The following is a 20639-nucleotide window of genomic DNA, read 5'->3' as shown; positions in this document are numbered from 1 at the left end:
GACCTTCCAAAATGCATCACTTCGCATTTATCCAGGTTGAACTCCATCTCCCACCTCTCAGTCCATCTCTGCATCCTGTCAATGTCCCGCTGCAGCCTACAACAGCCCTTTATACTATCAACGACACCTCCAACCTTTGTGTCGTCTGCAAACTTGCTGACCCATCCTTCAATCCCCTCATCCAAGTCATTAATAAAAATTACAAACAGTAGAGGCCCAAGGACAGAGCCCTGTGGAACACCACTCACCACAGACTTCCAGGCAGAATATTTTCCTTCGCTCGCTGTCTTCTGTTGGCCAGCCAATTGTGTATCCAAACAGCTAAGTTCCCCTGTATCCCATTCCTCCTGACCTTCTGAATGAGCCTACCATGGGAAACCTTATCAAGTGCCTTCCTGAAGTCCATATACACCATATACACAGCTTGACCCTCATCAACCTTTCTAGTCACATCCTCAAAGAACTCGATAAGGTTTGTGAGGCATGACCTGCCCCTCACAAAGTTGTGTTGACTGCATTTAATCAAGCTATGCTCTTCCAGATGGTCATAAATCCTATCCCTCAGAATCCTTTCTAACACCTTGCAGACGACAGAGGTGAAACTTGTAATTGCTGGGGATTTCCCCATTTCCTTTCTTGAAGAGAGGAATTACATGTGCCTCTCTCCAGTCCTCAGGTACGACTCCAGTGGAGAGCGAGGATGCAAAGATCTTCGCAAGTGGCGAAGCAATTGCATTTCTCGTTTCCCAAAGCAGCCGAGGACAAATCTGGTCCGGGCCTGGCGACTTGTCAACCTTAATGTTTGACAAAATTTTCAGCACATCAGCTTCCTCTATCTCTATCCATTCCAGCATGCACACCTGCTCTTCAAAGGTTTCATTCACTACAAAGTTCATTTCTTTCGTAAAGACAGAAGCAAAAAACTCATTTAGGGCTTCCCCTACCTCCTCAGACTCCACACACAAATTGTGCTATCCTTGATCGATCCTACTCTTTCTTTGACCATTCTCTTATTCCTCACATAAGTGTAAAATGCCTTTGTGTTCTCCCTAATCCGTTCTGCCAAGCCTTTCTTATGCCCCCTCCTGGCTCTCCTCAGACCACTTTTGAGCTCCTTCCTCGCCTGCCTCTAATCCTGTAGAGCTGAGCTTGACCCTAGCTTCCTCCACCTTACGTAAGCTACCTTTTACCTTTTGACGAGAAGCTCCACCGCTCTCGTCATCCAAGGTTCCTTTATCTTACCACTTCTTGCCTGTCTCAGAGGGACATATTTATTCATCACTTGCAACAACTGTTCCTTAAACAGTCTCCACATGCCTATAGTGCCTTTACCATGGAACAATTGCTCCCAATCCATGCTTCCTAATTCATGTCTAATCGCATCATAGTTTCCTCTTCCCCAATTAAATATCCTCCCATTTTGCCTAATCCTCTCCTTCTCCATAGCTATGTAGAATGTGAGGCAGTTGTGGTCACTATCACCAAAATGCTCTCCCACCACAAGATCTGATACCTGCCCCGGCTCGTTTCTGAGCACCAAGTCTAGAATGGCCTCTCCCCTCGTCGGCCTGTCAACGTACTGAGTTAGGAAACCCTCCTGAACACACCTTACAAAAACAGCTCCATTCAAATCTTCTGCTCGAAGAAGGTTCCAATCAACATTGGGAAAGTTAAAGTCACCCAATCCACTTCTTAACCCCTTCTGGATCGATTGCAAGAAATATTTTACTTCTTTCTAGCTTGTAACTATGCACTTCAATTGAATCAAGGTCAAAATTAATGAAGCAAATGCAACATTGTTTTGAATGAAAGGAGCAGAAATTTTATTACTTACTTACCACTAGACATAAACATAAACCATGATATTAAACACACATACACACAGACACCAACACAGGTACAGAGTTTAAAAAGAACTCTCACATACAGACAGGAAGAATACAGTTATTAGAATCCTGGAGTGATTAAATTTTGACCTAAGACTGTAGTTGTTCAATTGGTGATGATATCCTCGGTCGTGCAAATATAAAGATTACCTCGAGGCCATGGTCAGTGGTTGTTTCTCCGATTTGCTTTTTTAACCAGGCACTGTTTTCATGTTGATGAGGAACAGGCAGAGAAAGAATTTCAATCCTTGCTGTTACAAATTTTTGTCTTTTGATAAAAAGGCAATTTTAATTCAGATAATTTTGTTTATTGGTTCCTGATCTTGTCTCAACCTATAGTCAAATAATCGCTGCAGCAATTTTAGATACATGATTAAAATCAAATGATGGAAGTTGAAAATTATGTCAGGTTTTGTGAATGCACTTGAACAGGCAAGAATCACGGCATTGTGTTTGTCTGTGATGTTACATTTTTCTGTCATGACCTGTTTGAAACTGAGTTTCAAAGTCACAATTCTTTTTAGAATGGAGAAGGAGAAATAATTATGTTGCAAACAATAAATGGCCAAAAGCAAAAAAAAAACAGTCGTCTGATTGGCAACTCCAGTTCACAGAAAGTTTGTACTTCAATCTTCTCTCTGGCTGTTTGCAGCGATCTCCTGCATGCCCAAAATGATATTTGCCTTTGCTTCTTTTCCATCTCTCACTTCTGTCTGATATATATCTCATTGCAATTGTAATATTTCTGTGTGACTCCTAGTCTAACTCATATATGCATATTATGTACATAATATTTCACTTTGTCCTTGATAGATATATCCATGGAGAAACTAAACTGTATATAACTATTCTGATGATGTCTTCCCCCTGTTTTCTGCTATGTTGTTAATTTTAAGTCTGAGATAGTTCATTTTTTGTTAAGTAAAGATATTAAGGAATATGGCCAAAGGCAGATATATGGAGTTAGGCCACAGACCAGCATTGATCTCATTGAATGGTGGAATAGGCTCGTGGGGATGAATGGCCTAATCCAGTTCCTATCTTCCTATTTAATTCAGCAAAGCAAGTAGATGCTTAATGTAACAACAGATGGTAACAGTCGTAAATAATTTTTAAACATTATCAATACTGGCTTAGAACTTAACATGCAATATTAATGTATGAATGGTTAATGTATTTTCATCACACATTTGTTTATTATTTTTAGCAGATATATTAACCCACTCAAAATAACTATACTCATTAAAATATTTGATAGTGGTTTGTTGTGTGAGTGTTCAAGTGTTGCTAACAATTTCTTGGATATTTAGTTGTTTATTAATTAGTATTTTGGCAACAAATACAGCCACTGGCTCATCTCCCTGCCTATTTTGGGTCACTTTACAGTTTTCTATAGTTGTAGTTACTAAATTATTAGCAAATATATCAAGGTTGAGTTTTTTTTTCAACATCACAGATGTTTTTAAGGGACATAATATATATCATTTCATAAAAAAGGTCACAACAGAGACCCAGGTCTGTTGGCCAATCAAATAATTGTTTTTTACTCCAAGACCTACCTACCTACTATAATATGGTCACCTCGATAATTTATAGAATATCTACATAGCGAGGTAGAGCATCAACTATACAATCTGAATATTGATATTGTCACTTTGCATTAAAGAGAGTGCATTACCTACTGTTTGATAGTTATCGTTTTTGCTGAATGATTGAAATTGAAAAATTGAAATTGAGATTGTCGCCACTTTGATCATATTCACATTGGCCGATCAGCTTCACAAACGTCATGGCTGACGTAATCTTCTGCAGGCCATCTTAATATGTTTACATGATGGGAGCTGGTAACTCCCACCACAGTTCAAAGATTTTGGTAATGAGGAGGAATGATTATGTCTTTAGGATTGAACCACTGAATATTTCACTTTGAAATTAATAGTAAGGTCTTCCTACATTTAGTTTTGCTAAAAGTTTATGTTTCCATGTTGATTTTAGAAAATTAAGTTTCATTCACCTATTAGGTATTTATTTTTACTTTTGTCTTTAAATGGTATATAGGCATTGTTGGCACAGCTGGTAATAGTTGAGTATCATTTATTGCCCTTTGAGAACAGTTAAGGATTAGCCATATTGCTTAGGTTGGAGTGACATCTAAACAAGAACAGATAAGGGCAACAGATTTCCTTCCCATAAAGGGCATTAGTGAATGAAATGGGTTTTTATGACAATCAATGATAACTTCAATGATAATTTATTTTGAATAATGAGTTGTATTTAAATTCCACCAGTTGCTGAAATCTTGTCTGCAGAAATTAACCTTCACTTCTGCATTACCAATCCAGTGGCATTACTACTGTGTCACCATCTCCCCGTGGCTACTCATAACCCCATGCCATCTAATGTCCACACTCACTCCCTCATGTTCCCTCATTCCTCCATGTCAAGTGAATGCTAATTCCCTAGTGTCCACCATGAACAAACCTCAAGAGCCTTTTAAAGATGAAATGGTTCACTTTCATTCATCGTGTGAAGTGGGCATTGCTGGCTGACAGCATTTATTGCCATCCCTCGTTCTCCTGGAGAGGTTTGTGATGAGCTGAATCACTCCAATCCATTTGGTGTAGATAGACACAATGCTGACAGGGAGGGAGTTCCTGGATCTTGTCTCATTAACACTGATGGAATAGTGATATATGTCCATGCTAAAATGGTGAGTGACTTGAAGGGAAACCTGCAGGTGACAGTGTTCCAATGTACCTGCTGCCCTTGACCTTCCAGAGATGGTAGAGGTTGTGGGTTTGTAAGCTGCTGTCTAAGAATGTCTGATAAATTCTGCAGTCCACGTTGTAATTGTATACACTGCTACAACTAAGTATCAGTGGTGGAAGGAGTTGATATTTATTGATATGGTGCAGATCGATAGGGCTGCCTTGCCTGAGTGAGGTTGAGCTTCTTGAGTTTTGTTGGAATTGCACTCATCCAGGCAAGTGGGGAGTATTCCATCACACTCCTGACTTGAATCATTAGATAATGGATAGGCTTTGAGGAGTCAGGAGATGAGTTACTCAATATAATACTCCTAGCCTCTGACCTGGCTTTTATTTTAGATTACTTACAGTGTGGAAACAGGCCCTTTGGCCCAACAAGTCTACACCAACCCGCCGAAGCGCAACCCACCCAGACTTATTCCCCTACATTTACCCTTTCACCTAACACTATGGGCAATTTAGCCTCACCAATTCACCTAACCTGCACATTTTTGGATTGTGGGAGGAAACCGGAGCACCCGGAGGAAACCCACGCAGACACGGGGAGAATGTGCAAACTCCACACAGAGAGTCACCTGAGGCAGGAATTGAACCCGAGTCTCTGGCGCTGTGAGGCAGCAGTGCTAACCACTGTGCCACGTGCTGCCCACAAGCATGATATTTATTTGGCAAATTCTGTTCAGTTTTTGCTCAATGATAACCCCCAGGATGCAAATAGTGGGAGTTTCACTGATGGTACTGACATGGAATGTCAAGGGGCGATGCTTAGATTCTCTTCTATCTGTGAAGGTCATTGCCTGGCACTTGTGTGGCACAATGCCACTTCTCAGTTGTAGATATTGTGTTATAGGCTATCTTTATTAATTCACTCACCTGTATTCATGAATATTCAATATAATATTAATATATTAAATTAATAACATGATATTCACTAACTGGGTTCCTGTTCATTCATTCACTAATTTAGCAGGGGATGGGAACCTAAATTGTAGTCTGAGTATACAGGAGGTTGAGAGTAGTGAGGTCAGAACGAAGGTTTCAAGGTCACAAGAAGGCACCAGCAAGCAAGAAGTTGGTTTGAAGTGTGTCTACTTTAACACCAGGAACATCGGAATAAAGTGGGTAAACCTGTAGCATGGATTGGTACCTGGGATTTCAGTGGTGTGGCCTGGAATTGTTATTGCAGGTTCTAGGATTTAGATGTTTCAGTAAGGACAGAGAAAATGGTAAAAGGCGGGGTGGGGTGGCATTGTTACAGAAGGACAGTATTACAGTTGCAGAAAGGACATTTGAGGACTCATCTACTGAGGTACTATGGGCTGAGGTTAGAAACAGAAGAGGAGAGGTTACCCAGTTGGGAGTTTTCTGTAGATCTCCAAATAGTTCCAGAGATGTAAAGAAAAGGATAGCAAAGATAATCCTCGATAAGAGCGAGAGTAACAGTGTAGTTGTTATGAGGGACTTTAACTTTCCAAATATTGACTAGGAATACTAAAGTTTAAGTACTTTAGATGGGTCAGTTTTTGTCCAATGTGTGCAGGAGAGTTTCCTGATACAGTATGTAGACAGGCCAACAAGGGGCAAGGCCACATTAGATTTGGGTAATGAACCAGGCCAGGTGTTAGATTTGGAGGGAGGTGAGCACTTTGGTGATAGTGACCACAATTTGTTTATATTTACTTAAGTGATGGAAAGGGTTAGGTACATCCTGCAGGGCAGGAGTTATAGCTGGAGAAAAAGCAATTACAATGTGATTAGGCAAGATTTAGGATGCATAGGATGGGGAAGTAAACTGCAGGGGATGGGCACAATTGAAATGTGGCGCTTATTCAAGGAACAGTTACTGCGGGTCCTTGATAAGTATGTCCCTGTCAGGCAGGGAAGAAGTTGTCAAGCATGGGAGCCGTGGTTTACTAAGGAAATTGAATCTCTTGTCAAGAGGAAGAAGAAGGCTTATGTTAGGATGAGATGTAAAGGCTCAGTTAGGACACTTGAGAATTACAAGTTAGCCAGGAAAGACCTAAAGAGAGAGCAAGAACCAGGAGGGGACATGAGAAGTTGTTGGCAGTTAGGATCAAGGAAAACCCTAAGGCTTTCTATAGGCATATCAGGAATAAAAGAATGACGATACAAAGATTAGGGCCAATCAAGAATAGCAGTGGGACGTTTTGCGTGGAGTCAAAGGAGATAGCGGAAGCGCTAAATGAATACTTTTCATCAGTATTCACGCTAGAAAAAGACAATGTCAAGGAGGATACGGAGATACAGGTTAAATCTGTTATGCTGTTTAACACACAAGTGGTCCTTTTTTTTGCAACCACAGCAGGTGGACACCTCTTCTGCCTTGTGCTGCACCTGGCATTCTTTCCCGTCCTCTTCAGTAAACGTCTGAAGGTCTAATATTGCTCTCAGTATGAAGATTTTATACTGATAAACTCTAGCAATAATGACAGCATCAAAGCCATTTACTCTCAAGGGGTTAACCTCTTATAAAACTTCTTTTCATGCCTCTAATACTTTAATAGCCCCTAAGTTATGTTATGAAGATGTGGGTGTACCTTTAAGAGAGTTAAAAACAGCAGAACTACCGGACATAGCACCAAGTGTTCTCAATAAGGCAACAATGTAACACTGGGTCGAACAACCCGATTAGTTCACTGCCTGGAGACAAAAACAAATTGGAATTCGGCCAATCAGTTTAAATTATACCCCCAAAAAATACCAATTTCCAATCCAGTTTGAATTGAGTATATTGACAGTCTTAAAAGCCAATGACACAATATGATGCTCTGGGGTATAAGACTGGGGGGAAATTGAGCAGTTGAGAGGAGAACTGCCAATTCCTAGCATGTAACAGACTGCTTGAAAAAAGATCTCTCTTAAAAGTACCTTTTCGATTAGTAACCTGTGATGCAGAAATTCCTAACAAGGAGAAAAGAAGACACAGGAAGATCCGAAGATAAGAATCTACAGCTGCCTGATTTTGAGATAAGATGTGTTGTTTTGTAAATCTTAATTGGAAGTTTTATCGGACTAGTATTATAGCAGGGAATGTAAAAGATAGGTTAGAGAAAGAAATTGTAAACGGTGGTTAATTAATTATTCTCTGTTATACCTTAAGAAATAAAGTTGTTAATTTTTGTTTTACATAGTTCTTAGCCACTCGAATTTTTACTGCACGGGATAAATCATTTCTGTGTTGCTGGTTTTAAATCAGGCAGGAGAGTTTATCCCGTGTCATAACAGTTTTCAGTTTTCCCCCAGTCTTAGACCCCAGAGCATTGGATTATGTCATTGGCTTTTAAGATTGTCAATATACTCAATTCAAACTTGATTGGGAATTGGTACTTTTTTAGGATATAATTTAAACCGATTGGCCGAATTCGAATTTGTTTTTGTCTCCAGGCAGTGAACTAATTGGGTTGTTTGACCCAGTGTTACATTGTTGCCTTATTGAGAACACTTGGTGCTGTGTCCAGTAGTTCTGCTGTTTTTAACTCTCTTAAAGGTACACCCACATCTTCATAACAGTTATCAATCAAACTGAGTTCAGGGCCCCCTTTTAAGATAATGATAGATTTGAAACTCTGACAAATGTTCATAATGAGATGTCAACAACTAACTGTTGAAACAGATGCTCCACAAGCTGTCCTGTCAATCATAACAGTCCAGCAGAGTTTTTTAAAATAATTACAGACAGCTACAGATAGTTGTTTTTCTATAGTTTAAAAGAGTGGGCAGACTTAAAATATTTCAGACCGTGGCAGTTAAACATATCTCATCCACCTTTCAAAAACATTTATGCCTACTTCATCAGTTTCCTATACATTCACAATGCAGTTTAAGGCCCTTGCAACAGTCGAAGTGAGAGCTGTTCAGCTAAGTTCAGCTTGTCCTCATGCAATGATATGTGCCTCTAAGAGGTGTGTTTTGTACTGATTTCATTTAGAGAGAGAGAGAGAGAGAGATAGGGGACAGGTGCCAAGCAGTCTCTGAGAAGGTAAATAACCTGTATAGCCTTGGTATTTTTTAAGTTTGTAAAGCCTTGGTTTTTTTTCAGTTGGAATAATAGAAGCAGCCTAAATGGGTGTGATCAAATCACACAGAACCAGGGAGTTTAGCAGTTGTTCTTGGGGTTTTGAAAAAGTGAAAGCTATTCTTTCCCTGTCTAGATTACAGACAAAAGCTAGGGGTTCTCTGCCTGCTACTAGATTGCATGTGAGACAATCTGTTTTCTGAATTTGCCTTTTGGCAAGGATGTGGTTATGGGATATTACTATATATTTGAACATTTAATTCGTAATAGTTACAGTATCTATTATTGTGTTCAGTTTTCCCATAGAATTATTTCCGATTCCTTCTTTCTTTTGTTGTATTTAAACTATAATGGATGAATAAAGTGTGTTTCGTTTTAAATCCATTAGTTTGACCAGTCAAATTGCATCTGGAACACAAAACCTTATATTTACCTTTAAAATAAGAAGAATTAGGGTCTAGACTATTTTCTGAATATTGTGAGGGGGCTTGGTCTGATCCATAGCACTTCTGAGTTTGTGTTTCCCTCCTGTGTGAATCATGCCTCTTCCTTTCCCTGTACAGTAATGGCAAAAATAGGATCTGTTGGTGATGAGAGTGGGACTTTCATGTATTTGTAAAAGCCCCCAGCATCCTCTCAACTCTTCCAGGATCTGGCACAAAATTTTCATTTGCAGATTTCAGAATGCCACTTTGTGGTTTTATTCCAGATGCCAAATAAATATATAGATTTTTTAAACAAATTTGCACATTTTCAGAATAAGAGAAACTTAGAAGTTGGTGCCAAGATACAGAGAAGGTTTGCAACATATTCACCTTTTCTAATGCACTACAAGCTATTCAAGAGTTTTTTTTAAACCAACAATTTGAAATGTCTAAAATACAGGACAAGTAAACAGAACTGCACAGTGCATGAAGAGAAAATGTTACTTTAACATTCGCAAAATTATCTTACCATTTCTAGAGTTATTTAGTTTTAACATTGAATGATTGAAACTTTGATGCTTGTCAAAACAAATGGAACAAAAATATTTATTTAACAAAATTATATATTTTTGACTTTGTCAAAATTTCAGTAAATTAGTTGATTTTAATTGAGAAATTAGAATCCAACCGCTGAAAGATTAGTTACAAATTTTACAAGACTTACCACAGAAGGCTTCGTTTTATTTATTTATTTAATTTGTTGCTAAATATTTGTCATAATTGAGATGAAGAATATGATCTAATTTTTTTCCCTTTGTTTCCCTTCAGTTAGTAATGATTTTTAAAAATCATAAATTTTTATGATACCATAGTATCTTATTGTTTGTCTTTTGTTATGAAATTGTTGTGTGACACATTCAGTATAACTGTCTAAATTCAGTTCTTCTCTTCCTTATCCTCATGAGGCATTAACCTGTTTCATGTAATTTGGTTAATCCCTTCTCTAAAATAAACTAAAATAACTTGCATGAAAATGTTAAGCATTCACATGCTGGTAATTTCAACATGACTAAAGGCAGAATTGTCTTCTCCCTGTATGGTGTGATTAATGGTAAGCAAGATTACAATTGGGTGAGAGTGAAAAGATTAGATTCTTGATTTCACCTCCCAAGTTCAGGATGTCACCCGAGTGACAGCAAGCTCATTTACATACATTTGCATCTCACTAATACCTAACATTACACTTCCAATGTTCCTCTCTTACATTAGGAAACTAAAAGACACAAAAGTTTGACAAGTAAAACAGAGGGTGCCTGGTGACTTGGCTTGACAGCCTTTGTTGCAGTTCATGGAATAGCTGTGCCAGCTATCTACCTTCTCTTTACATGGAACTGCTTCTTCTGTACAATGACCCTGCTTGGTTAGTGGCAACAATCCTCTTCAGCCCTTCATCCATGCAACTTGGCATCAGCAGAGTACAAGCCTCACAATATCACCATGTTTTTTCCATGACCAGCTCAGCCATCACCTCAAGGCATCAACCATTTGTTCTGGGGCTGAGAGACACCTAGGACTTGAATGCTTCTGCCAGATTGGTTTGACCTCAGGGATAGCCAGGCATCTCACATATCTGTACATGATTTTTTTTTTGCTGACATGGAACCAGACATTTTATGCTACTTAAATTGCTTTTACATACACAAGGTCTTTAGCACTAACATAGGTATTTAGGAATAAGGAGCAGGAGTAGGCAATTCAGCATTTCAAACCCACTCTGGCATTTAACATGATCATGGCTGATTGTATCTTGCTCTCAACTCCACTTTTCTGCCTGCTCCCCATAGCCCTTTATCCCACTTTTCATCAGAAAGCATATCTATTTTTTTCTTGAATCTGTTTATTGATTCTGCCTCCAGTGAACTCCAGGGCAGTAAGTTCCACAGATTCACAACCTTCTGAGAGATGTCATTTCTTCTCATTTCAGTTATGATCCTACCTCCTCCCACTCTATGTCTATGACCTCTTGTTTGAGACTGTCCCAAAGGAGGAACATCTATTCAATGTCCACTTTATCAATCCCCTTTAACATTCTGTATACCTCAGTCAGATTCCCTACCATTCTTCTGAACTCCAGTGAGTACAAGCCCAAGCTATTCAACCACTTCTCATACAACAGCCCTTTCATCCTGGAATCAAGCTGTTGACCCACCTGTGAACTGCCTCCAGTGCCAGCACATCCTTCCCCAAGTAAGGGGAATGAAACCACACACTGTACTTCTATGTGGTCTCACCAAAATGGTTGTAACCACATTTCTATACTTTTATAATCCAGTCCTTTTGCAATAAATGTCAGGATTCCATTTCCCTTTCTGATTAAATGTTGTAGCTGCATATCCACTTTTTGCAATTCATGCACAAGGACGCCCAGATCTCTCTGCTCTGATGCACTTTGAATCTGCTTCCCATTAAATAATGAATTGCCCTTTTATTTTTCTGGCCAAAATGGACAATTTCGTACTTCCCACATTAAAGTCTCTCTACCAGGTTCTGGCCCATTCTCTGAGCCTATCAACATCCATCTTAAGCTCTTTATCTCCTCATCACAGCCTGCTTTCCCACCTATTTTAGTATCATCCATAAATTTTGCTGTGTTACACTCTGTCCCTACTTGCAGATCATTTACATAGATTTTAAATAGTTGAGGTTTGAGAAGTGAACCCTGCAGCACCACCTACTTATAATTCGCCATCCAGAGAAGGACCCATTAATCCCAACTCTCTGCTTTCTGTCAGTCAGCCAATCCTCTATCCAAGCCAATACTCTACAAGCCCTTAACCCTCTTCTAGATCAGTCTTTTATTCAGCACCTTGTCAAATGACTTCTGGAAGTCTAGATCTACCACATCCACTGGATCCCCATTGTCCACCTTGCTGGTTACATCCTTAAAGAATGCCAGCAAATTTGTAAGGCGTGACTTGGCCTTCATGAAACTGTGCTGATACTGGTGAATTGAGCTTTGGTTCACCAATGTTGAGTTATCTCTTCCTTTATGATTGACTCCAGCAACTTCCCCACTACAGAGGTCAAACTAACTGGTCTATAGTTTCCCACTTTTTCCCTATCGTACTTAAAGTGTAATAAAAATTCATGATACGTTATTGCTATCATTTGGAAACTTGGTTCTCATGTGGAGAGAATCTTGTTCACTCTTAAATTTGATTTGTATTTCTATATTGTTTGGGTTAAGATGAATAACACTTCGATTTCTTTTTTGAGTTTTACAAATAACACTAGGGTGTCTGGAGATGCATTTACTTGCATGTAAATGGGTCTCTTTGAAAACAAAACCTGGAAGTGAATGGTTCAGTGTGTCAGGAAAACTAGGTAGAAGTGATGGGGGGGGTGGGGGGTCAGGGATTGGGGGGAGGGGGAGTGGAAATGAGCTATTGCCAAGATGTCCAATAACATAGGAAGGCAAAGATATAAACAGTTTCCTTTCAGAAAGAGAGAACATCCAGAAGATCAGTGAGTGTGCAGGCAGAAAAACCTCATAAGAACAATAGGGCAATTTAGCAGTTTCCTAAGTGGTCAGGCAGGAGAGAAGTCCTGAGTGATTTAATGTCAGTAAGTGAAAGCAGATGCTGTGAAAGAGTTTAAAGAACTAATTTTAAGAAATAAGTATGCTATGCTGGCAGTTTTCTAAATGATCTTAAGAAAAGACATTAACCAAAGAAGATTACATTAGTGAAAGCAGAATTTTGTTATGAAGAAATCAACATGCCAACTGAACCGAAAACTTTAAAGTAGAAACAGGCTGACCCTTCCCTGAGGGTTGAGTATCTGTAAGATTGTTGAGGTAAAAAGGTGGAATAATTTTTTCTTATACTTGTAATAAAGACTTTAACTTCTATGCAATAAACCTTGATGTTCTTCTGCTAAAAGTATATTGGCAGCCTCTTGTGAAAATGTTCAGTGACTGACCGGCAAGGTAAACAAATTGTAAAAATAAGATTAGTGGTCAGTTAAGCCAGATTTAACTCTGGGACCTTACTTTTGCAGTAATAATAAATTTGGGATCATAAGCAATGTTTCTCTAATCTAGATAGAGAAACCACTGAGAAAAGTCTTAATGCTGCACAATTATTGGTGCATCCTCTGAGGGTTCATTGCCTTTCTCCTCAAATGATGTGGAGATGCTGGTATTGGACTGGAGTGGACAAAATTAAAAATCACACAACACTAGGTTATAGTCCAACAGGTTTATTTGGAAGTACTAGCTTTTGGAGCACTGCTCCCTTGTCAGGAAGCTAGTGTCACAGGCTACATAGTGCCTACATAAGAGGGGAGATGGAAGTATTTAGAGAAAATGTACAATAGCTTATGCAAAATTAGCACTGGTGGTAATGAGAGAGAAGCATACCACAATTGACATTACTGGATTGGTTATCCATTAGTATTTCCCCATAAGCACATGAGTGATTCTAGTCTTTCCTGTTCAGCCTCACTGTCATCTTCTCATGGGCAGTAGAAGCTTTATGTCTACTAATCCCCCACCTGTCTTCGACATCTAAACCCAGTTGTGAGCCAGTTTCTGTTGCAATGAGATGAAGGGAGGGTTTGAATGTGATGGAACTGGATGCAAGAGCAGTCAGTGATCATGCATAACAGGAGAGGTGATTAAGTTTTCCTATTGAGTTCGTAGGAAGCTCAGTGGACAGGTGTCAGTCTTGAGTGGACATGATGCATGTGATGCTGAGTCCATCAGCCTTTGTGAGAGGCATCTGCAGTGAAACAATTAGACTGAGTGCTGGCCTTCAAGTATGAATTGGTAGGCAGTGCAGTAGATCATTGACTTTCTTGCACTGCGGTCATCCCTCTTGACCCAGGAGAAAATATGAGTTGGTCTATCAGGTTGGCTGGGATTGGTGGCATGGCCTCTTTCTGCAATCAGACAGGAAGCAGATAAATCTCACCGTCAGTGTCTCCAGATCCTTCTTTCAGAACCATCTGTTCACAGTATGGAAGTGAGCACCACAGTGTGATGCATCAAACCTGGCTTGCAGCATCTGAACCAGTGTCTGGTTGGGGTTTATAAAGCCACTGGAGTCTTGAAACCCAGAGGTCCTGGCTATGATAAACATGTCAATCATCTTATTCAATGAGAAACATATCCAACATCTCGCTTGTATAATTAATAAGATGAAAGACAAACCCAGCCTTATTGCAAGATAACTCGCCCAGTCCATGGCAGTGTAGACATTGTGAAACTCCCTTGCCACCACACCTTAACTGCAAATCAGAAAATCCATCCTTGCATTCTATGCCGAAACTTGAAAAGCATAATTGTTGCTTTTCATGTTATAGTGTTGGAATGCAGCCTCAGTGCACAAAGGCTAACTGTTGCAGTTTCACTCAGTCCAAATGCAGCTTAATGATTCAATTGGAATAATAGTATTTCCTGAAATGTTTTTGATGCATGTTATTTTGAAAACTGTCTACTTACCTTCGCGTGTTCTTATACTGACATATCTTCTAATTTTAGACAAGAATTAAAAGAATGCTGCATGAGAATAGAAACTTTGGAGAGAGAGAGGAAAGAAGTGGAGGAAGATATTCAACAGCAGGAACATGCCAACAACAAGTATGTGATATTTTTGCTATTTAATTCATTCTATCATGTCTCTGTATGAATCAGATTCTTTGTACATCCACTAAAGTTAATATTGCTTATTAGTTATTAAATATATTCACAATTTGCTCTGTTCTTTTCATAAGGTCTTAACTTATCTCACTTGTTTTTTTCTCCCTTTCTCACAACATGGGAATCAACTTAGCTTCTTGATGTTGGCTGCACAATACGGATAAAGAATTCTAATATAGTTTAATTTTCTTTCTTCTGACAACTAAAATGAGTCTATTATGAATCGTCTTTATACAGTTGTCATTGCTTTATGCTTAAAAACAACATTTATTTGTTTTTTAAAGTATCGTACAAATAATGAACTTTGAAGATGAGCAAACAACTTAAGACTTCTAAATATATTGGATTGAAAAAAACAACTCCCACCATTTGTTCCTTAACTTCAGAATACCCAAGGATGTTTTTCAGCCAATGAAATAGTTTTTTGCTGTAATGTAAAAAACTTCAGCAGCCAATCTTTCTCACTGCAGGATTGCATGAACAGTACTGTGACACTAGCAAGTTGACCATTCTTTACAAGTGTTGGCTGAGAGATAAACAAATCAGGACACGGCAAAGCATTCACATCCACTTCTTTAAAATAGTGGCTTTGGATCTTTTACATCCAACGGAAAATGCAGCTCGGCGAACAGAACCACAGCAACGAGCACCGAGCTACAAATCTTCGCACAAACTTTGAACACCAGAGTACAGTTTAATGCCTCACCTAAAGGATGGAGCCTCCGACACATACAGAACTACCTCACTGCATTGGCGTGCCAGTGTAGCTTATGTGCTTAGATGTACAGAGTGGGACTTGAACCCACAACAGTATGACTCAAGTGAAAGTAAACTACTAATCCATGACTGATAGATTATAACAATGTTGTATAGAATATCAATTACTTCAATTTATTGTAGTACAGAACTTAAGTATTGCTGAAGAAAAGGCATCCTGTGGAAGTTTCAACAAGCTTGATTAGTATGTACGCAGCATTACTCAATTATTTAATGCCTTTACTGCCCTTACGTGAATGTTGGAAACACTGAAGGTTTTATTATTGATCCCTATTTCAAACTCCATTCTCTAGCTAACAGTACCATTCTTTTCCCTGGCTGAGTTTGACATTAAACCAATTTGCTCAAATCTTGGTGTCAAATTTCCACCAGCTATTTCAACTTCAATAATGTTGCCTTGACTAAGCATTTCTGCTCCTGAAATCCTCATTCATTCCTTTACTGCTTTACTGCATACCTGACTATTCCAACACTGTCTGGTTACCCAAAACTCTGCTGCTGTGTCATAATTACTGATTTACATTGGCTCCCAATCAATTTGTGTCTTGATCTAAACATTATCATCCTTGCTTTCAAATCCCTCAATGGCTTAACTACTCCCTATCTTTATATTCTCCAGCAGCTTCAAAATACATCGATATCACTGCAGTAATCTAATTCTAGTCTCTTGAGCAATTTAGCCACTGCCCCATTGATAGTCATTCCTTCAGATGTCTGATCCTTGAGCTCTGGAACTCACTTCCTAAACCTCTCTGCCTCTCTCTCTCTATCCTCCTTTCTCCTCCTTTAACATACTCCTTAAAACTTCCCTCTTGGACCAAGTTTTTAGTCATCCATATGAATATCTCCTTTTGTGGCTCAGTGTCCTGTTAAGCACAATGGAACATACAGTAATGTTAAATGCTCTACGTAAATATAAGTTATTGATAACATATATGCATTAATTGACGGTCCTAGTACATTGCATATTGAGCATTGTGATGGAAGGATTTTGATAGTGGGGGATTTAACAATGGGACTGCTATTGCATGTCAAGGGGCGATGATAAGATTCTCTTTTGTTAGAGATGGTCATTGCTTCGGTATTTTTGGGTCATGAATGGTATGTGCTACTTGTTACACCAAACCTGGATATAGTCCAAGTTTTTCTACATTTGAGCATGAACTGTTGTAGTGTCTTAGGAATCACAAATGGTGCTAAACATTGTGCAATCATCTCCATTTCTGACCTAAAAATGGAAGGATATTCATTGACAAAGTAACTCATCTGCTAACAAAGGGGAGTGCTATTGTATGCCATTTGCTTCAGTTTATGGTAAAAGCTAAATGACAATATCATGACTCCTCTTACTAACTGTTTCTGAATTCAACAGTTCATGTTCAAACCGTTGGTCTCATTTATTCTGCACACTTGATCAGTTCAGGCGATACTCACCACTTCTACCTGGTCCCCAACACTAAGAAAATGGCTTGTTCTGGCTGACTCATTTTTTTTTTAATTACTGCCTCCTTGGCATAGATGTTAAGTCTTTTTACAAGTCCTTGGCATTGATTTTAACTTCAAGCAAGGTTAGATCAAACAATGTATTTGAGAAAGGCACTCAGTAAAATAAAGTTCTTTTTAATTTCACGGCCTAGCATACTTAATCAGTCCATTTTTCTACCCATTATTTGTAAAAAGAGACTACTCAGCAGCTGTTGGTAGATAAAGATCAAGCAGTTTTTGGTTTCTCATCAGCTTGCAGCAAAGTGGTGAGAGAATTGTTTTGAGAAGGAAGAGAGGAGTGAGCCTGGAGTAGGAAAGTTTGCGGCTCTCCTTGGCAAATCTGGAGGAGTCTCTTCACTTGAACTAATGGAAATAGTATCAAAGAATGAAAGGAAGAGCAGATAAATGATCTATTATAATCATAATTTTAACCGGATATCTCTCTGGTTTTGATCAGATAGGGGGCTAATTTTTACCATGTTGCCCATTGAGTTGTGTTTATAGGCATTTCCTCCATCAAATGCTTCTGCACCAGCCTCAATTTGGTTGTCTTCCTCACAACCTGAACTAGATTTGTTTTAACTTAAATCCCATAAGTGAAGTCTATCTGAATTGTGTAACTTCTTTACCATATGTGAAACATTCCTTTTTCCAATCCTCCTCAGATCCCTCATCAACCTGTTCTTCTGATATATTGATGACTACAATTTCCCATTTCTACTTATTCCTCATTATGTATATTGTCCACCATTGATTTTTATCTTCCCCTGCCTGGATTCTCTTTCTCCTTCTGTGACAATGAGCTTCAACTTATACTGATTACAATGCTACTCAGCATCAATTTCTCTTTTTTCTGAATGTATAAGAAGGAGAAATGGATCTGATTTTGTGCTCCTCCTCTCTGACGATACTATGGTTTTAAGAGATATATTTTGTCCTGATTTTTATAATGAAAAAAGGTTGTGACAGAGATGACAGGCAGTCTGCTCCAAAGCCAATAAAATAAACAGATTGTGAGGCCTAGTTTTTTTTTGAAAGGTTGGAACAATAGAAGCAGCCTGAATGGGTACGGTCCAGCTCTCAAAGAACTAGGATTTTTAGTTTTAATTTTTCAAAAGCAGTTGCTGCTGGGGTCTTGAGGCAAGGTTTGGAAACTGCAGTACATCTCTCCCTGCTACTCTCTCTCAGAGATTTATCTTGATGTTTTTCCTCTTGGACTGGAGAGTTGCATGAGAGATAACCTATTTAACTGAACTTGCCTTCGCCAAGGGTATGTTTATAGGATATTGCTATATTGAAACAGTTACTGTTTAGTAGCTAAATAAGCTGTTATTCTGTTAAGTTTTCCAATAGAGTTAATTATTTCAATTTATTCTTTCTTTTGTTGTATGTTAACTATAGTGTAATGAATAAAGTGTGATTTGCTTCAAGCCTGTTGGTTTGACTAATTAAATTGCATGCAGAATGCAACACCTGGCTGTTGCCCTTAAAATAAGAAAAAGTGGAGTCTAGGCTACCTTCTTAATATATCTTGAGGGGGTCTGATCTGGTCCATAACACCCTCTAACCCAGAAGATGAAGTAAGTAAGGAAAAAATTAAGCATAAAGGAAAAGGAAGTACTTGTCTCTGGAGTCTGCAGCTTGGTGCTTATTGTGGTTAATTCAGATATACCATGACAAAGGTCATGTGCATTCATAGAACAATATTTTGTATGTATAATGTGAATTTATACTTATATAGTTACATTTCCTTTTCTGACTCTGTATAACCTTTAGCCTGATTACAATCTGACTTGTGACTTTTGCCATTTTGCTGTTAAAATTGGTTTATAAATACAAATTGTTGTTTAGGTGGTTCCATAATGACAAATATGAAGAAAAGAATAGATGGTGAAAATTAGATGAAATGAAAAAAGCATTTATTGCCTTCAGCCATAATAATTTTGCTTATTATTAATATTTATTGTTTCTCCTGACGTTGTTCCAGTGCTGCTTTGTTTCGTCTTCGGGCACAACACAGACGACTGTGTGATGAGCTTCGAGGGGAGGAAGACCTTCAATCAAAAATTACTTTGAAACTGCAAGAGAATGAGTGAGTTATAGATTGAACAATGACGTTTGCAAATGCATTACTTTGCCATAGGAGTAGTTTAAATGTTTGTACCTGTTTGTGATATGCCCTGATAGTTGCTTATATGTGGTACTCAGAAGAAAATGTAGATGTATTTCTTCAAATTCTTATACTGATATTTTCCTGTGGTCTGTTGATGAGGATTGAATGACCTAACAGCACTATTTTACAGTAGTTGCATATAAAAAAAAGCATGAACATAGCTGACATATGTGCCCTATTTTGACATAGAAACCTTCTTATTAGCAATAACTTCACAAAAAAATGAAGTGACATTTCTCAGCAAAAATAACCCAAATCAAACGTCCGAAGACATGCGCATGAAAAAAATGATTATTTTCTGGTTAGTCTGCTCATTGATAAGAATTTGTACTAAGTTGAACTGTAAGAGCATACATAATTAAGGAGTTAAAAATCACACAACACCAGATTATAATCCAACAGCTTTAATTGAAAGCACTAGCTTTCGGAGCACTGCTCCATCATCAGGTTGTTGTGGAGAATAAGATCGTATGACACAGAATATATAGCAAAAGTTTACAATATGATGTAACTGAAATTATACCTTGAAAAAGACCTGGATTGTTTGTTAAGTCTCTCATCTTTTAGAATGGCCATGTTGGTTTCAGTTCTTTTATATGTAAATTGCAAAACCTTTTTAAAAAAGTTTCATTCTCAAGTGAACTTTAACAATTGGTGTCATGTCAGCCCAGATAATGTATTGAAGGTGTCAGCTCTCTGTGAGGCTGTCTGTGTCACAATGGTCAGACTGATTCTAATCTAAAAAACGGATTTACAGAATCTTACATGGATTCGTGCAGTTTTTGAGCAAAGTAAAATGTAATTCTGCAAGTACAAATTCACCCAAAAACTTATATGTGTATGTGGGTCTGTGGGGGGCGGGGGGGGGGGGGAGGTTATGATTGTCTGTGAGAGGATGTGTATACATGTGTGAGTGTAAAGGAGTTTAAGTCTGTGAGAGGGCGTTTGTGGGAGTGTATGAGAAAGGGTCTGAGTGTGTGCACGTGTGTGTGTATGTGTGTGTAGGAGTGTCTATGTGTGTCCATATTCCTGTGTGTGCCCGTCTATCTGTGTGTGTGTATAGTGCAATGGGGTCACCTGTACTGTGACATGAACCCAAGGTCCCGGTTGAGGCCATCCCCATGGGTACCAAACTTGGCTATCAGCCTCTGCTCAGCCACTTTTTGTTGTTCCTGAAGAAGGGCTTATGCCCGAAACGTCGATTCTCCTGCTCCTTGGATGCTGTCTGACCTGCTGCACTTTTCCAGCAATACATTTTTCAGCTCTGATCTCCAGCATCTGCAGTCCATAAGACCATAAGACATAGGAGTGGAAGTAAGGCCATTCGGCCCATCGAGTCCACTCCGCCATTCAATCATAGCTGATGGGCATTTCAACTCCACTTACCC

At 38.7% G+C, this 20639-nt stretch overlaps 1 protein-coding gene across 2 annotated transcripts in view; it reads left to right on the top strand.

Annotated features, from left to right (window-relative positions):
* cfap74 (cilia and flagella associated protein 74) overlaps positions 1-20639 on the top strand; it is a 220211-nt gene that overhangs the window by 34517 nt on the left and 165055 nt on the right. For both annotated transcript variants that reach the window (XM_043676312.1, XM_043676311.1), the window contains exons 5-6: positions 14658-14756; positions 19066-19170. In XM_043676312.1, the coding sequence (XP_043532247.1) occupies positions 14658-14756; positions 19066-19170 (204 nt within the window). The remainder of the gene's footprint in view (positions 1-14657; positions 14757-19065; positions 19171-20639) is intronic.

The sequence above is a fragment of the Chiloscyllium plagiosum genome, chromosome 34, assembly GCF_004010195.1.
Source record: "Chiloscyllium plagiosum isolate BGI_BamShark_2017 chromosome 34, ASM401019v2, whole genome shotgun sequence".
Taxonomy (NCBI): Eukaryota; Metazoa; Chordata; class Chondrichthyes; order Orectolobiformes; family Hemiscylliidae; genus Chiloscyllium; species Chiloscyllium plagiosum.
This window is presented reverse-complemented; position numbering and strand designations above follow the sequence as displayed.